General features: G+C 37.9%; 1 protein-coding gene and 1 non-coding gene across 2 annotated transcripts in view; one reads left to right on the top strand and one right to left on the bottom strand.

The window, feature by feature from the left end:
• The first annotated feature begins 11,382 nt into the window (after window positions 1–11,382).
• Window positions 11,383–17,939, top strand: part of LOC148574524 (uncharacterized) — a 44,568-nt gene continuing 38,011 nt past the window's right edge. The window contains exons 1-2 of the mRNA XM_088505908.1: window positions 11,383–11,579; window positions 11,934–12,207. Of these exons, the coding sequence (XP_088362034.1) occupies window positions 11,383–11,579; window positions 11,934–12,207 (471 nt within the window). The remainder of the gene's footprint in view (window positions 11,580–11,933; window positions 12,208–17,939) is intronic.
• On the bottom strand, window positions 17,490–17,596 carry LOC148574526 (small nucleolar RNA R71). Its single transcript, XR_015906168.1, has one exon. It is a non-coding gene; the product is annotated as a small nucleolar RNA R71 (small nucleolar RNA).

The raw sequence follows: 17,939 nt of genomic DNA, 5'->3' as shown, positions 1-17,939 counted from the left end.
CTTAGAGGATGGAAAGGAAGCATGCAAAAGTGGAAGGAATATAAGAAACTGAAGGAACTGCTAAAGCTGTCCAACCTGACCTCTTGGTACTAAATCGATCATAACTTGTGCTACAAAAGTCCAAATGATGCGGTTCTAGTTGCGTTGGAAAGCTAATGTCTGGGGCTTCGAAATGATATATAATTCAATATAGTGGCCATAGAGAAAAACGACACCCACGCGTGGATCACACGGACGCGTCGTTCTGCAGAAAAACCAGCGTGGCAGATTTCGTCCCCAGCGATTTCTAGGCTGTTTCTGGCCCAGTTCTCGGCCCAAAAATTACAGTTTAAAGGCTATAAAGTGGGGGAATCCATCCATTCATTGATAGAACATTCATAATTCACAATTTTAGGTTTTAGATGTAGTTTTAGAGAGAGAGAGAGGCTCTCTCCTCTCTCTTAGGATTTAGGATTTAGAATTTTGGTTTTTAGGATTAGGATTCCTCTCAGTTTATGGTTATTTCTTCATTCCAAGTTCAATATTCCTTTAATTTATATTTCTCTTCTACTTTTATTTACTCTAATTCTTTTACTTGGTAATTATTTATTTAGCCAAATTGGCTTATGAACTTTCCATGTTAGATTTGAATATTCTATTTAATGCAATTTGAGGTATTTCAGATTTATTATTGTTTTATTCTATTTATGATATAAATAATTTAGATTTTTCCCCTTTGCTTTGGTTAAGTAATTGGTGACACTTGAGTTATCAAACTCAGCTGTTGATTGAAAATTAGAATTTGCTGGTTGATTTGAATCCCTCTAAAGCTAGTTTTTCCACAGGAGTTGACTAGGACTTGAGGAATCAAATTAATTAGTCCACTTGACTTTCCTTTATTTAGTAAGGGTTAACTAAGTGGGAGCAATAAACAATTCTCATCACACCTGATAAGGATAACTAGGATGGGATTTCCATTTCTTATACCTTGCAATGGTGTTCATGATAATTAAGATTACTTTATTGTCAATTTATTTTCCTGTTTCCTATTTCAAAAACCCAAAAAGATACAATTTTCCATTACCAATAATAAACACATCTCCCTGCAATTCCTTGAGAAGACGACCCAAGGTTTAAATACTTCGGTTATAAATTTTATTGGGTTTTGTAATTTGTGACAACAAAACTTTTATACGAAAGGATTCTCTATTGGTTTAGAAACTATACTTACAACGTGATTATTTTTATAAAATTCTTTACTAGCAAGAATCTAATTGTCAAAATGGCGCCATTGCCAGGGAATTGCAAACGTGTGCCTCATTATTGGCTATTGTAAATATTTGCTTTTCGTTTCTTTTTTTAGTGTTTCTAGTTTTAGGAGTTTATTTTCATTAATTTTTATTAATTTTTGTCTTTAATTGCTACTATGAATTCTCACCTCTCTGGCTTTAAGTTTGGTTCCAATGTTGTTGTAAGGAATGGAAACTATAATGAAAATATGCATCAAGGTTGGAAGAATCAAGGATTGGAGGAGCCACAAGGATTTGATCAACCCTCTTGGCAACAACCCCCTCCAATGCGCTATAACCAACAACCATTCTGTGATGCAAATCAAGACAATAGTTATGGTGGACCCTTTAGTGACAAACCACCTCCACCAAATTACTATGGTCAAGAGCCATTTCGGGGAGCGTACCAAGATGATGAATATGGTGGACCCCCTTGTAGTTACCAACAAGCCCCGCCACATACTTATGAACTGCCTCCCCAACATACCTTTGAACCACCATACTCACAAGCACCTTACCACCAAACACCCCCATATAACCTTGACCCACATCCAGCCCAACCTCCATTGGATAACAACACACTCATCTCTAATATCATTGGTCTCACCTCTACACTCCAAAATCTTATATCCTGCATGGACCAACCCTCTACCTCCAATATTTAACCCTCAAGCTTCAGTGCACTTTCTTTTCAACCACATAATAATCTTCCCATCCCATCACCACCCTCCATGGAAGAGAATCCACATCCATCAATCCAAGAGCAAGATGATCCCAGTTATGCTATTGTTATGGAACAAGAAAGAAGGAATCATCTTCGCGAATCCATACTTCATAAGAAGCTAGAGGAGGCCCTACAGATGAAGGTAGTAGAAACCCTTGAAGTCGAAGGAGTGGTTGAAGAATTAGTGAAGGAAGACATCAAGGAGGAGTTTAATTTTGTCTTAGAGCAAGAGGAGGCCCAAAATATGGAGATAGGAGAGACCCTTGAAGATGAAGGAATAGTTGAAATAAGTTATCATGGAAAGAAAATCATTAAGGATGAGTACGATTTTATACTAAAACAACTAGACAAAGCAGTAATTATTGAAGAGGAAGAAGTGGTTGAAGAATTAAGAGATGCTGAACCTCCATGGAAAAGTCCAGTCATAGAACCTCCTTCCAAGACGTCTGAATTTGATGTTGAAGAGGGTGTACAACCTCCAAGGCATATCATGGCTAAAGACTTTGAAGAGGTTGATCAAGAGATGGAGATTAAAGAAGAAGAAGCACAACCTCCCATGCCCTTTTGTGAGTAATGAAGAAGACATTGAATTGGAAGAAAGCTACCAAGAGGAAGAGGTTGAAATTGAAGAAGCTTGCAAATAGGTGGAAGTTATCAAGGAGGAGCACAAGGGAATGGAGCTTGAAATCACCTTGCCAAAGTTGTTGGAGACCTCTCCCCCAAAGCCATTACCATCCAATACAACATTTAAGTGGGTAAATACTTATCATTGACCTTTACCTTCCCGCTTGAATATGGGTTACTTGAGACAGATGGTCAACTTCGAGCTCTTTGTGGCTTTACGAGTAAGAGGGAGATGGCTAGTGGTCGTAGGAATTGTCATGTGAGATTCAATATGGTGAAAGGCTCAAAGTTTAAATGCAAAGGTTGGTGTAAAGCACAACTGAATGAGTCTAGGAGGATGTTTGGATGCCTTAGTGAGAATTCTAATTGCTTACCACCCGGATGGAATCATGATGATCAACTTGAAGACGGGTGTAGGATCAAGATTTGGGATCCGGGAATATATGAGGATCGACTTTGGGAGCTCAAAGCTTGTGAAGAACTCCATCATAGCTTGAGAAATTTACTTGGTATTGATAGAGCTTATTGGAAGTCCAAGCATTGGTGAAAGTTTCAAGACGAGTTCAAGTACAAGCCACCATGACAAGGAGCTCACCAAATGTCCAACTTAAGGACTTTAACTAAAAGTACTAGGTGGGAGACAACCCACCATGGTATATTCTTTCCTTTTTGTTCTTAGTCTTATTTTATTTTATTTTTCATTCGTGTTCATTCATAATTTCTGCATAGTCATTTGCATTCTGCATTTTGCATTCTGCATATTGCATAAAAAATAAAAAAAGGCACGCGACACATAAGCGTCGCTGACGTGTCCACGTCATATGTGCCTTGGACACGAGAAGAAAGGAAGCAGAGAGTCACACGAGAGCGTGGCTGGAGGCGTGCCTTAGGCACAACCATCCTCACGCGAACGCGTCACTAACGCGTCCGCGTCATTTTAAAAAATAGCCTCCCACGCATGCGCATCGCCCATGCGCACGGGTGACCCTGCGAACTCGACGTAAATGGGTGTATGGCAGAGAGTTATGGTGGAGTAGGGCTGGAATGGTGCTGGAAACACAAGCCCTATCACGCGAACGCGTGCCCCACGCATCCGCGTCGCTTTCAAAATATGGCCATTCACGCGTTCGCGTCACCCACGCGAACGCGTCACCCAGATTTTTTGGCAAAATGCATTTAAAACAGAGAGTTGTGCGTACGCGAGGCTACACTCGCGCCAATAGCACAAATCAGGTCACGCGATTGCATGACCCACGCGTCCGCGTCACCTGAACTTATCATCCGCCACGCGATCGCGTGACCCACGCGTTCGTGTCACATGCGACGCACAGCTTATCTAGATCAGTGCCTGATATCTTATCTTTTCTTCCCCAAATCCAAATATTTTCTTTCCTTTCTTATTTCTTTCTTTTCTCTTCTTCCTTCTTTATTCTTTCTCACTTTTTTTTACTTTCTCCCTTCCTTATTTTTTTACATCCATTATCAAGGTTCTTTTCTTTCTCTCTTTATTTTTTTTAATTATTTTTATTTATATTTTCTTCTTTTTGTTTTTACTTTCATTATCTACGTTTTCCTTCTTTTCCTTTTTATTCTTTTAATTGGTGTTAGAAATTTAATTGGGTGATTATTTTCTTCTATATTTTGCTTGTGGATTATTGAGGAGTTGTTTGACAATTAATATTACTTCTTAAAGGATTGCTTGCATGTTTAATTCAATACTTTTGATAACATATTTACCATGCATGCTAAGTGTTTGTGAAAAAGCTCGTATGGCATTGTGCATATTTAATTATTCTATTCTTCTACTTTAATGCCTGCTTTTCACTAAAAACAAAAAACCTTTTTATATATTATTCATTGAATATAATTGTCAATATAAACAGGTTGTTAGTTTGAAAGAGTTGATAATCAAATTGGGCATTTAATGCTTGATCTATGCTACTCATACCTTTGCCGGCATGCCAATAAACATCTTGCATCTACTTGCCATCATATGCACTTGCTATATTTCCATTGATGAACTTTTCACATGTAGTCATGACCATATGTTAACGACATCCCTCTTTACCGTGCATTGATTATCACTTATACCATCTCCTTCCTTGCTCTAACCCTTAAGTTTTAAAGTTACTTACTTTTTCCCTTTTTAGGATGGCTACCAAGGGTAAAGAGAAAGCTACTCCCAAAACACCAGCAAGGAGAGGAACCAAGAGACCTCCAACTAAGGCGCCTCCATCTACAAGCGTCAGTTGGAGCAGCCCGTCCACTTGCACATCTTAGTATGCACCGAGGACGGTGCAATCTTTAAGTGTGGGGAGGTCGATACCGATCTTCATGGGTTAGTTATTTTATTCTCAACACCAATATTTTACTTTATTAGTTTATTGTTGCATTTGCATGTTTGATTGCATATTTGTTTGATTTTGTGCATATTTTACCACCACTTGGTTAAAGTAATATTTTTTTTTTCAAGAAACTTTTTATAGCATTCCACTAATTTGAATTAAAATTTTTATTAAACCTTGTTTGAAGAAATATTATTTTGGAACATGGTTTAGAGCTCGAACACATAAAACTAGTGAGATTTTGAGCCTACTTTTTGGTTGCATTTTATCAACCAATATTTTATTTTTGGTGTGTGTTGTTCTCTCTAAAATTGTGATCTTTGTCTTGCTTAATTCTATATTTACATGGTTTGATGTATGCATATACTTACATGATTGAGGCATTTGTTTCACTGAGCTTACATACCCATATGGCCTTACCCTTTCATTATCCTTTGCAAACCAATGTTGAGCCTATTATACCCCTTTGTTCTTTACTTTAGCTCATCACTAACTCTAAGTGAAAAACAATAATGTCCTTAATTTGAATCCTTGGTTAGCTTAGACTAGTGAGAGTGCTCATGAATTAAGTGTGGGGAAAAGTGGGTTTGGAAACGTTTAGTTTTGGAAATTAAGTATGTTATATATCTTTATGAAAATGTTAAAGAAATGTTTAGGACATGTTCATGCATTCAATAATTTAATCATATGCATTGAGAAAAACAAAAGAAAAAAATATGTATATATAAAAATAAAAAAATAAAAAAAGAAGAAGAAAAAGAGAAAAAGAAAAGAAAGAGAGCAAATAAGTAAAAGGGGACAAAATGCCCCAAAGTAAATGGTGAAAGCAATGCATATGTACTGTACTCAAAATTAGGATGCATGAATATGTGAAAAACATGATTAATGGATAGTTAGATGTGGTATTATGATTACATGGATTGTCTAAAGTTAGGTGGAAAGTTTAAGTTAATTAAGGATTCAGATTTTAGTCCACTTGGCCAAATACAATCCTACCTTGACCCTAACCCCATTACAACCCTTAAAAGACCTCTTGATATGTGTATCTATGCATTAAATTTATGTTGATTGTTAGATGAAGAGCAAGCCTTAGAAAGCAAGATTAGTAGAGAACTGAGAGATCGAACCTTAAACACCTGAGCGATTAGAGTGCATACACTTCCAGTGAGGGTTCGATGCTCGATTCTTTGTTCCCGGCTTTCATGAGCTATTTTCTTCTTGCAAGTTCACTTGTACTTTATTTTGTGATTTGAACTAGTGGAATCCAGTTTATATTTGTTCTTGGAGAAATTATTCACCTTAAAACCATTAGAAAAAAAAAAAAGCATTCTGCATTTAGTTGCATTCATATAGATAGGTTGCATTTCATACTTTCTACCATTCCCCTTCACTCTCTTATAGCTTCTCTTGAGCTTAGCATGAGGACATGCTAATGTTTAAGTGTGGGGAGGTTGATAAACCACTATTTTATGATTTATCTTGTGCTCAGTTGAGTGGTTTATATAAATTCTTTACTCACTTATTCATATGATTTGCATGAGTTCACATTTTTCCTTCCTGATTTTGTGCTATGATTGAAAACATGCTTCTTTGGCCTTATATTTGCTAATATTAATCCTCTCTTATTACCATTTGATGTCGTGATATGTGCGTTAAGTGATTTCAGGGTTTACAGGACAGGAATGGCTTAGAGGATGGAAAGGAAGCATGCAAAAGTGGAAGGAATATAAGAAACTGAAGGAACTGCTAAAGTTGTCTAGCCTGACCTCTTGGTACTAAATCAATCATAACTTGAGCTACAGAGATCCAAATGACGCGGTTCTAGTTGCGTTGAAAAGATAACATCTGGGGCTTCGAAATGATATATAATTTGCTATAGTGGCCGTACAGAAAAACAACGCACGCGTGGATCACCCGGACGCGTCGTTCTGCAGAAAAACCAGCGTGGCAGATTTCGTCCCCAGTGATTTCTGGGCTGTTTCTGGCCCAGTTCTCGGCTCAGAAAACACAATTTAGAGGCTATAAAGTGAGGGAATCCATCCATTCATTGATATAACATTCATAATTCACAATTTTAGGTTTTAGATGTAGTTTTAGAGAGAGAGAGAGAGGCTCTCTCCTCTCTCTTAGGATTTAGGATTTAGAATTTAGGTTTTTAGTATTAGGATTCCTCTCAGTTTATGGTTATTTCTTCATTCCCGGTTCAATGTTCCTTTAATTTATGTTTCTCTTCTACTTTTATTTACTCTAATGCTTTTACTTGGTAATTATTTATTTAGCCAAATTGGCTTATGAACTTTCCATGTTAGATTTGAATATTCTATTTAATGCAATTTGAGGTATTTCAGATTTATGATTGTTTTATTCTATTTATGATATAAATAATTTAGATTTTTCCCCCTTTGCTTTGGTTAAGTTATTGGTGACACTTGAGTTATAAAACTCAGATATTGATTGAAAATTGGAATTTGCTGGTTGATTTGGATCCCTCTAAAGCTAGTTTTTCCACAAGAGTTGACTAGGACTTGAGGAATCAAATTAATTAGTCCACTTGACTTTCCTTTATTTAGTAAGGGTTAACTAAGTGGGAGCAATAAACAATTCTCATCACACTTGATAAGGATAACTTGGATGGGATTTCCAGTTCTTATACCTTGCAATGGTGTTCATGATAATTAAGATTACTTTATTACCAATTTATTTTCCTATTTCCTATTTCAAAAACCCAAAAAGATACAATTTTCCATAACCAATAATAAACACACCTCCCTGCAATTCCTTGAGAAGACGACCCGAGGTTTAAATACTTCGGTTATAAATTTTATTGGGTTTTGTTACTTGTGACAACCAAACTTTTGTACGAAAGGATTCTCTGTTGGTTTAGAAACTATACTTACAACGTGATTATTTTTATAAAATTCTTTACTAGCAAGAATCTAATCGTCATCCCACTAACGCTAATTTGTTGCTAAAGTAATTAACAAGCAATTTAGGATTTGTGGGTTGGGAACACTTATGCTCGTTTAACTTACTTTCCGATGTGAGGGTTGATCAAGTGAGACTAATCCATCATAATTGTCATAGTTGCGCTTCCAACACGGAAAGGACCCTTAGCTCACTCCAAGCCAAGACTCTTTTTGATGCTTTTAATCTTTCATACAATTCCATGTTAATCTCTTTTATACTTTACTTGTTTATATTACATAGTTGATTCTTTAATTTCTTAATTAGTTCAATCATTACAATTTTGCATGTTCTTTTATTGCTTTATATGTTCATTTCTTCATTTACAACCCCTTGATTACTACAACCGGGTTTGCACGCTCATTGTTCTAAAGTACTCCTTGGGAGACGACTCGGGAGTCAATACTCTCGGTTTTGAATTAGTTTTGAATTGTGACAAATCTTGTGACTTTAATAATTTGATCTTGGGAACTAATTGTTAGTTTGGGCTATGCTATTAACGAAGTGATTCTTATTTTGATTGATTCCGAACCATACAGTAGTTCCCTTGCCATCAAATTTTGGCGCCGTTGCCGGGGAGTTCACTTTAAGTGTAATGAGTGCCACAATTTTGGTTATTGTAAATATGTGAATAGCGTAAATATTTGATTTTTGGTTTGCTACTTGGCACTAATTAGTAGGAGGCACCTCTATCTTAGTATTGATAGCAACTAACACTTTTTGTTTGTTTAGCCCTAGACGAGTGGATATAATTAGGACATATATACTCATTTATTCATTACTTTTGTTGATATCATTGCGTTCTATTCTTCCTATTCATTATGAACTATCACTCTTTTTGCTTGGAGTCTAGTTGTTATCATATTGCAGGGGGCAGCAATTCCGACGTTGGTCCACATCAAGGTATGGGATGTCAATTTGGGGAAGGGTCACAAGCAATCAACTCTTGGCAACAAGAACCGTTGCGAGGGCCCTACGATCCTAATGCCTATCAACCTCTCACACCTAGTGGAACACGTCCTCACTACAATTTTTCCCATCCATATGCTTATGCTCCATGCCCTCTACATGAAATGCAACCATCATACCCTCAAGTTCCTTTACCTTTTCCACCATCAATTCCATCTCCACCCATCTACCTAACGCCTCACTTGGGACAACCTAGCTTCCACTACCATCCCATCCCCATTAACTTCCCTTTTGGAGAGCTTAGCTTTCAAGCCCTCATCCAAGAGCAAAGAGAATTTCAATGCAAGCAAGAGAATTGCATGGCAACTCTTGCCGAGGCTTTGTCACGTCTAGCACCCTCTCACTCCACCCCTAGTAACCCTGATCCTCCACCCTTACCTTACCCATCAAACCCAAAATCTAGCATTGATGCTATAACTCCGGAAAGAAGTGAGCCGCTTAATGAGATAAACCCTCAACCCGCTTTCCCGAAGGAGGAATCTATTAATGGGGGCGAGAATTTCATTGAAGATGGGAGAGAGGACGAACTTGAGATAGATAGCCACCATGATCTTCAAAAAGGGTTAAGTGATGAAGAAGATGGAAGTGACCCACCAAGTCTCCAAAACCAAGAGGATAAGTTTCCCCACCAAGAAGCAAGGGACGATTTGAAACCACTACCACCTCATGTTAAATATGCGTTCCTTGATGAGGAACATAAATTTCCGGTGATAGTGGCAACCGATCACTCCAATCAAGAAGAGAAACAACTCTTTGAGGTTATCTGGAAGTATAAGAAGGTGATTGGATAGAGCCTAAGTGACATTGTGGGAATAAGTCCTCAAGTGTGCCTCCATAAGATTTTCTTGGAAGAAGGTGCTAAGCCAGTTCGACAATCGCAAAGACGGCTAAATCCTACAATCCTTGATGTGGTCAAGAAGGAAGTAACTCACCTCTTGGAAGCGGACATCATTTATACCATTTCCGACAATGAATGGGTGAGTCCGGTCCAAGTAGTGCCGAAGAAGTCCAGGGTAACAATGGTGAAGACGAAGAGTAGAGAGCTTGTGGCCACCCGAGTCCAAAATACTTGGCGAATGTGTATTGATTACCGCCGGCTAAATCAAGCAACGAGGAAGGACCACTACCCGTTGTCGTTCATTGACCAAATGTTGGATCGCTTGGCAGGTAAATCCCATTACTGCTTTTTAGATGGATACACAGGGTACTTTCAAATTCACATAGCTCCTGAGGATCAGGAGAAAACTACTTTTACTTGCCCCTTTGGAATGTTTGCGTACAAAAGAATGCCGTTTGGCTTGTGCAATGCACCGGCAACATTTCAAAGATGCATGACAAGTGTTTTCTCATATTTTTTGGAGGATTGTATGGAAGTCTTCATAGATGATTTCAGTGTGTATGGTAGCTCCTTTGATGCTTGTTTAGGGAACTTAGCTAGGGTACTAGAGCGATGCACCAATACTAACCTTGTTCTAAATTTTGAAAAGATGCCACTTCATGGTGAAGCAAGTTATAGTACTGGGTCATATTGTCTCTAAAGACGGAATCTCCGTGGACCCGGCTAAGATTGATGTCATTTCGAGTTTACTTTACCCCTCCTCGGTGAGGGAGATCCGTTCCTTCCTTGGTCATGCAGGCTTTTATCGTCGGTTCATCAAGGACTTTAGCAAAGTCGCTTTACCTCTCTCCCGCCTACTACAAAGGATGTGGAACTCTATTTCAGTAAAGATTTCAAAGAGGCTTTTGACAAGTTGAAAGAAGCGTTAACCACAGCTCCTATTGTGCGAGGCCCAAATTGGAGTCAACCTTTTAAAATCATGTGCGATGCCTCGAATCACGCCGTAGTTGCTGCACTAGTACAGCGCGATGGTAATGCTCTCAACACTATAGCATATGCATCAAAAACTTTGGATTCAGCTCAGTCGAATTACACCACCACCGAAAAAGAGCTTCTAGTCATTGTTTTTGCTTTAGACAAGTTTTGACCTTATTTGCTAGGCTCTAAAGTTGTGGTGTATTCGGACCATGCCGCATTGAAATATCTGCTAAAGAAGAAAGAGTCAAAGCCTAGGCTCATTAGGTGGATATTACTTTTGCAAGAATTTGACTTGGAGATCAAAGATAGAAGTGGATCCCAAAATCTAGTGGCTAACCATTTGAGTCGGCTAGAACATTTAACTCCGGTTCCCACTCCTATCAATGACTCATTTTCGTTAGATACCTTGCAAGCAATATCCCAAAGCACCCCTTGGTTTACCCTGATAGCTAATTACTTGGTCGCTCGCGTTTTTCCCCCACAATTTTCAAAGCATCAAAAAGATAAATTGAGAAGTGATGCTAAGTATTATCTTTGGGATGATCCACATCTGTGGAGGCACGGAGCGGAACAAGTAATTAGAAAATGTGTGCTGGAATCTGAGTTCCAGTCTATCCTTCAATTTTGCCACTCATCTGAAAGTGGGGGTCATTTGGCCCGCAACGAATAGCGATGAAGGTTTTAGACTGTGGATTCTGGTGGCCTACTTTATTTAGGGATGCCAACCAATTTTGCAAATCTTGTCATCAATGCCAGAAATCTGGAAATACTTTACAAAAGGATGAGATGCCCCAACAACCGATGATTTTCTGCGAGATTTTTGATGTTTGGGGCATGGACTTCATGGGGCCATTTCTAAATTCCAATGGGTTTGTGTACATATTGTTAGCAGTGGATTACGTTTCTAAATGGGTGGAAGCAATTCCTACCCGTTGCGATGATGCTAACACCGTTGCTTCATTCTTGAAGAATAACATTATTTGTAGATTTGGGTCACCACGAGCAATCGTGAGGGACCAAGGAACCCATTTTTGTAACAAAAAAATTGAGGCGTTGATGAAAAAGTATGGGATCATTCACAAAGTTTCTACAGCCTATCACCCCCAAACTAATGGACAAGCAGAAGTATCCAACAGGGAGATCAAGAGAATCTTATAGAAGGTGGTTAACCCACAGTAGAAGGATTGGAGTTCTAGATTGGGAGATGCATTATGGGCCTATAGGACCGCTTACAAGGCCCCAATCGGGATGAGCCCCTTCCGTATTGTTTTTGGAAAGCCTTGTCATCTTCCAGTTGAAATCCAACATATAGCCTATTGGGCGGTGAAGAATTGCAATCCGGACTTAAAAGGGGCGGGAATGGAACGTAAGCTTCAATTGGAGGAATTAGAATGCCTTAGGTTAGAAGCATATGAGAACGCTCAATTCTACAAGGAAAAAGCCAAGGCATTCCATGACCACAATATCAGGAGGAAGAACTTCAAGATAGGTGATAAAGTGCTTGTGTATAATTCAAGAATGTGATTGATGCCCGAAAAATTGAGATCAAGATGGGATGGGCCGTTTAGAGTGGTAGATGTCAAGCCTTATAGGGTGGTGGAAGTGATTCACCCTACCAATGGGGTTAAGTTCAAAGTTAATGGTCATAGGTGAAGCTTTATCACACTCAACCCAAAAATGCCAAGGAGTTGGAGATTTTTCTCCTTAGTGAAGTTTCCAAGTAACCAATGAAGCCATGCAAGTCCAACATAGGACTCTAAACCAAAGTGCTCGGTGGGAGACACCCCACCATGGTAACTTTGTTCCAACTTTTTCTCTTGTTTATAACCTTTTGAATTGTTTACCTTTTTTGTGATATAATGGTTAGTTTAGGTTTGGTTTGATAAATTTTGAGTTGAATAAGTTAAATTACTTGTGGACCATGAAATTGTGCTTGTTTGAATGATTTGGGGTTGGTATGTTAGTATGCTAAGGGTAGGAACCTTAGTTTTGAAGAGAAAAGAATTTTCTGAAACAGGGCATCTGTGCGTACGCACCAACCTGTGCGTGCGCACAAAACTGTGTTTTTTGCCACCTGTGTGATGAACGAAATTCTTATGCTGGTATAGAAATTAGAAATAAATCCAATCGTGAGTATAGTCTAACCGACACGCAAATATCGCATCAAACAATTCTAAATTCTATGACCGAGAGTATTAGTCTCGGGTCGTTCTCCCTAGGAATTGCCTTAGAATGTACATTATTGATTAGGAAGTGGAAGCCTTTTGTGATTTTGAGAGTTGGTGCAAGAATTCAAGCTAATAAAGGTAAACAAAAATTGCTTAAGATAAAGGCCTTGGCTAAGGATGAGTATTGGAAGTTCCATCATTGTAGTTTCCTTCAATTGTGATAACAATTGATTATTGCTTCACTTAGATAACCCCCCAGCTTGAATGAGCATCGAGGATGATGCTTTATTTTAAGTGTGGGGAGGTCGCCATCCCTGGCGTATTTCTTTTTTGGTGAACCACTATAGACTCTTTCTATCTTATTTTGTTTATTTTTCTGTATTTTTATCTTTATTTTTACTTTTCAGTACTTATACACTGTTCTTTTGCTGTATTTTTACTCTATTTCTGCATTTTGCACCTTAGTTCATATTTTAGCCATTTAGTTTAGTTGCAATTCTAAATTTATTAGTTATAAAATATATGGCTTAATTAGTATAGTTTACCCTTTTAGCATATGATACTTTGGTTTAAATTGAAAATAAAAAGGAAGTAAACTAGAGACTTTAACATAATCAAAAAGAATCCACACACCTTGTATATAGAGCATAACATGTTAGTTAGTTAACAACATTTCATCAAGGAGGAACACTAAAACTTTAAAGCCACCCAAAAAAAAATTTCTACATTGAGAATAACGGGAACTCTTAATTTCTACTTGCATGACATGTATAACTGATATATAATTTTTGAGCTAGAGAACACACAGCTTGTGAGTTTTGAGCTTAATTGTATGGTTACATTTAAACCATAAATTTTATTCCTGTGTGTTTCACCCTTCTTTTTATTCTGATGTTCTTTGCTTTGTTTTAATTTATATGTCCAATTATAGAGTATAGATACATACTAAGAGATGATTGAGGCCATCATTTAAATTTTCCTCACTTATCCCAAATTAGCCTACCTTTTACATCACCCTTGTTAGCCCCCTTGAGCTTTTTAATCCCCTCTTGTTCTATAAACCACATTACTAGCCTTAAGCAGAAAAACAAAACAAAAATCCCAAGTTGAATCCTTGGTTAGCTTAAGCTAGAAATTGTGTATTATTTAAGTATGGGAAATTTTATGGGAATATGGATGATAGAAACAAAGGTGGAAAGTTAAAAAGAATAAAGATATTTCAAAATAAAAATTTGGGAAGCATGCTCATGTGAAATCAAAACAATTGAATTACCATGTGCATTAAAAAAATTATTTTCGATATTTAATTAAGGGGATACAAAAATTCTCCAATTGCAAAATAAAAAGAATCAATGCACATGGGATAAAATTAAAGTTAATGCATGAGCTTGCAATACAAAGTGAGAAAATCCGGGCAAATAGGTTAAGAAGCTTTGAATTACAAAATATGTATGTTAGGTGGGATCTTAGACTAATCAAGGATTCACTTATTAGCTCACTTAGCCTTATACATATACCCTTACCTTTACCTTGGCCCCATTACAACCTTGAAAAAGACCTCATGATTTTTGTATGTCTGTATTCTATAATTGTTGATTGGTTAGATGAAGAACAAAGTTATAGAAAGTAAGGATAAAAAGAAGAATAGAGTGATTAACCCAATAAACACTGAGTGACTAGAGATTAAACACAAAATCCAGTGAGGGTTCAATAGCTCATCACCATATATCTCTGCTTGAATTGTTAATTGTCTTGCAAGTTTGAAAAATATTTTTACCCATCTCAATTGTAAAAGTGCTTTAACATTATCTAGGGTTTGGCTATGCATATATGATTCCTTGAGAATGTGAATTAATTTAACTACATGTAAGTTTTATATACAAGTGAATAACAATTAGAATTGCATGATGCATTTAGGTAGTTGCATTTAGAATAGATTGCATTGCATGAGATTCCACCACTTTAACCTTACCTTATTCTTTATCTTGGATTTAGCATGAGGACATGCTATTGTTTAAGTGTGGGGAGGTTGATAAACCCATATTTTATGATATATATTGTGCTCAATTCAAGAGATTTATTCAATCCTTCACCCACTTATTCATGTAAATTGCATGGTTTTACTTTCCCTTCCTTATTATGTGATATATGCGAAATACATGCTTCCTATGCTTTGAAATTATTTATTTTAATCACCCTTTATTACCATTTGATATCATGATTTGTGTGTTGAGAAGTTTCAGATCTTCTAAGGCAGGGATGACTTAAAGGATGGAAAGGAAACATACAAAAATGGAAGAAAAGCACAAAATGGAGTTTTTGAAGAAACTGGCATCGATGCAAACGCATGGACGACGCGGTCGCATGCCCAGTGCGAAAAGGCAGCGACACGAACGCGTGACTGACGTAGACGCACGCCATGAGCAGAACACAGATGACGCGTACGCATGACCGAAGCGAACGCATGACAAGGAAAACTCCAGATGACGTGACCGCGTGACCCACGCGGACGCGTGACAGACGCCACGCACCAGAAATTACAGAAAATGCTCCCAACGATTTCTGAAACCCTTTTTGGCCTAGATCCAAGTCCAGAAGGCACAGATTAGAGGTTATAAAGTGGGGGAATGCATCCATTCAAAGGAGAGCGCTCGAATTGTTCACTTTTCATAGTTTAGATGTAGTTTTTAGAGAGAGAGAGGTTCTCTCCTCTCTCTTAGGTTTTAGGATTAGGATTTCTTATTATTTCAAGTTAGTATTCCAACTCTTTATCAGGTTCAATGTTCCTTTTAATTATTTTCTCAATTTAATTTATGAACTCTTCCATGTTACATATGATTCTCTGTATTTTACTTTCTCTGCAACTTTTAGTTTAATTCTCAGAATGTACTCTCCATCTATGCTTTTCATTCCCAGAGTTATGAACAACTAAACCCCTTTCATTGGGTTAGGGAGCTCTGTTGTAATTTGATGAATCAATAATAGTTTTCATTATCCTTCTTCTCTCTTTTCTCTTGATTTTACTAGAAAGCTTTCAATCTTCATCCAATTGAGTAGTTATCTTGGAAAAGAAGCTATTCATACTTGAATCTCTTCTGAACCTTGGAAGAGGAACGAAGAGATCATGCTAGAATTGCTTTCTCATGTTGGACCAAATTGGGGTTTGGGCGGATATGGTGACATATAATTCTCCCAATACTTTGACTTGGAAATACATGTGGTATAATCAGTGACCACACTTCATCTCTTCTCATGAGCAATTAGACCAAGGAATTGGCTATTGATCTGATTTGAGAGATTGAATTACCAAGGAATTGGAATTCAATCACTTAAGATTGCCAAGGAGATCAATGAATGCATTGATTGAGGAAGAGATGAAAATGAACTTGATCCGGAGAATGCAACATCTCCTAAGCCCAATGAACTCCCCATTTCTGATCTTACCCATTCTCTTTACTTTCTGCTATTTACTTTCATGCTAAACTCCCCTTCCCCATTTAAGATTTTGTAATTTACCTTCCGTCATTTATTTTCTGCAATTTACTTTTCCGCCATTTAATTCCCTGCAATTCTCAACCCAATTTCTGCTTAGCTCAACTAGAACATTCTTCCAATTAAAGTTGCTTGACCAATCAATCCCTGTGGGATTTGACCTCACTCTATTATGAGTTTTTACTTGACGAAAATTTGGTATACTTGCCGAGGGAGATTTGTTAAAGGACAAGTTTCCGTGCATCAAGTTTATGGCGCCATTGCCGGGGATTGATTTTGTATCAACAATGATTAAATTGGTGGATAACTAGATTGAGCATTTGTTTTTATTTTGTCTGATTTAAGTTCATTTGAGTAATTTACTTTCTGTTCAGTTATTTTCTTCCCTTTCCCCTACCCATTTTTCTTAGTTGTTTACAATTCAGTCACCAACCCACTAACTGTTTGTTATATTGCATCACTCACACTAACAGCATTTCTGTAGAAATTACTATCTGCATCTATCTTTCTTACTTTTGCCTTGTTGGTTGTATGACAGGTAGAAGAAGCGGGGCTTCAACTTCCTTTGATTTTGAACCTGAGAGGACCTTCCTTAGATTAAGGAGGGAAGCAAGAGGAAAGAGAGTAGTTGATGCTGAGGAAGAGGAGGAGCACTTTGAACCTGATATGGATGAGAATATGGAGAACCATCATGAAGAAGAGGCTCACAACCATGGCCGAGAAGGTCCAGCACATCAGGCTGGGCAAGAGAGAAGAGTTCTGGGTTCTTACATCAATCTAAACCCAGAAAACTGTGGAAGTAGCATCCAACGGCCAACCATACATGCCAACAACTTTGAACTAAAGCCACAGCTCATCACCCTTGTTCAGAACAATTGTTCATTCGGAGGAAGTGTCCAAGAAGACTCCAATCAACATCTAACCACCTTCCTGAGGATATGCGATACTGTGAAGTCTAATGGTGTTTATCCTGACACTTATAGACTACTTCTGTTCCCTTTCTCACTCAAGGACAAAGCATCTAAATGGCTGGAATCCTTTCCAAAGGAGAGTTTAGCAACCTGGGAAGATGTGGTGAACAAATTTTTGGCAAGATTTTATCCTCCTCAACGGATCAACAGGTTGAGAGCTGAGGTACAAACCTTTAGGCAGCAAGATGGTGAGACTCTATATGAAGCATGGGAGATGTTTAAGGACCTGACAAGAAGATGCCCGCCAGATATGTTCAATGAATGGGTGCAGTTGCACATTTTCTATGAAGGTCTTTCATATGAATCAAAGAAGGCAGTAGACCACTCATCTGGGGGATCTCTGAACAAGAAGAAGACCATTGAAGAAGCCATAGATGTCATTGAGACTGTAGCTGAGAATGACTATTTCTATGCTTCTGAAAGAGGGAACACTAGAGGAGTGATAGAGCTGAACAACGTGGATGCACTGCTAGCTCAAAACAAGATGATTACCAAGCAATTAGCTGACCTCACCAAGAAGATGGAGAGAAATCAAGTAGCAACAATCACCACTTCAGCAGCAGCTCAAGAAGGAGTGAATGAAGAGGCAGAGGGTGAT

This window comes from Arachis ipaensis, chromosome B2 (assembly GCF_059453495.1).
Source record: "Arachis ipaensis isolate K30076 ecotype BB chromosome B2, ASM5945349v1, whole genome shotgun sequence".
Lineage (NCBI taxonomy): Eukaryota > Viridiplantae > Streptophyta > Magnoliopsida > Fabales > Fabaceae > Arachis > Arachis ipaensis.
Note: the sequence above shows the minus strand (reverse complement) of the source record. Positions and strands in the feature narration are given on the sequence as shown.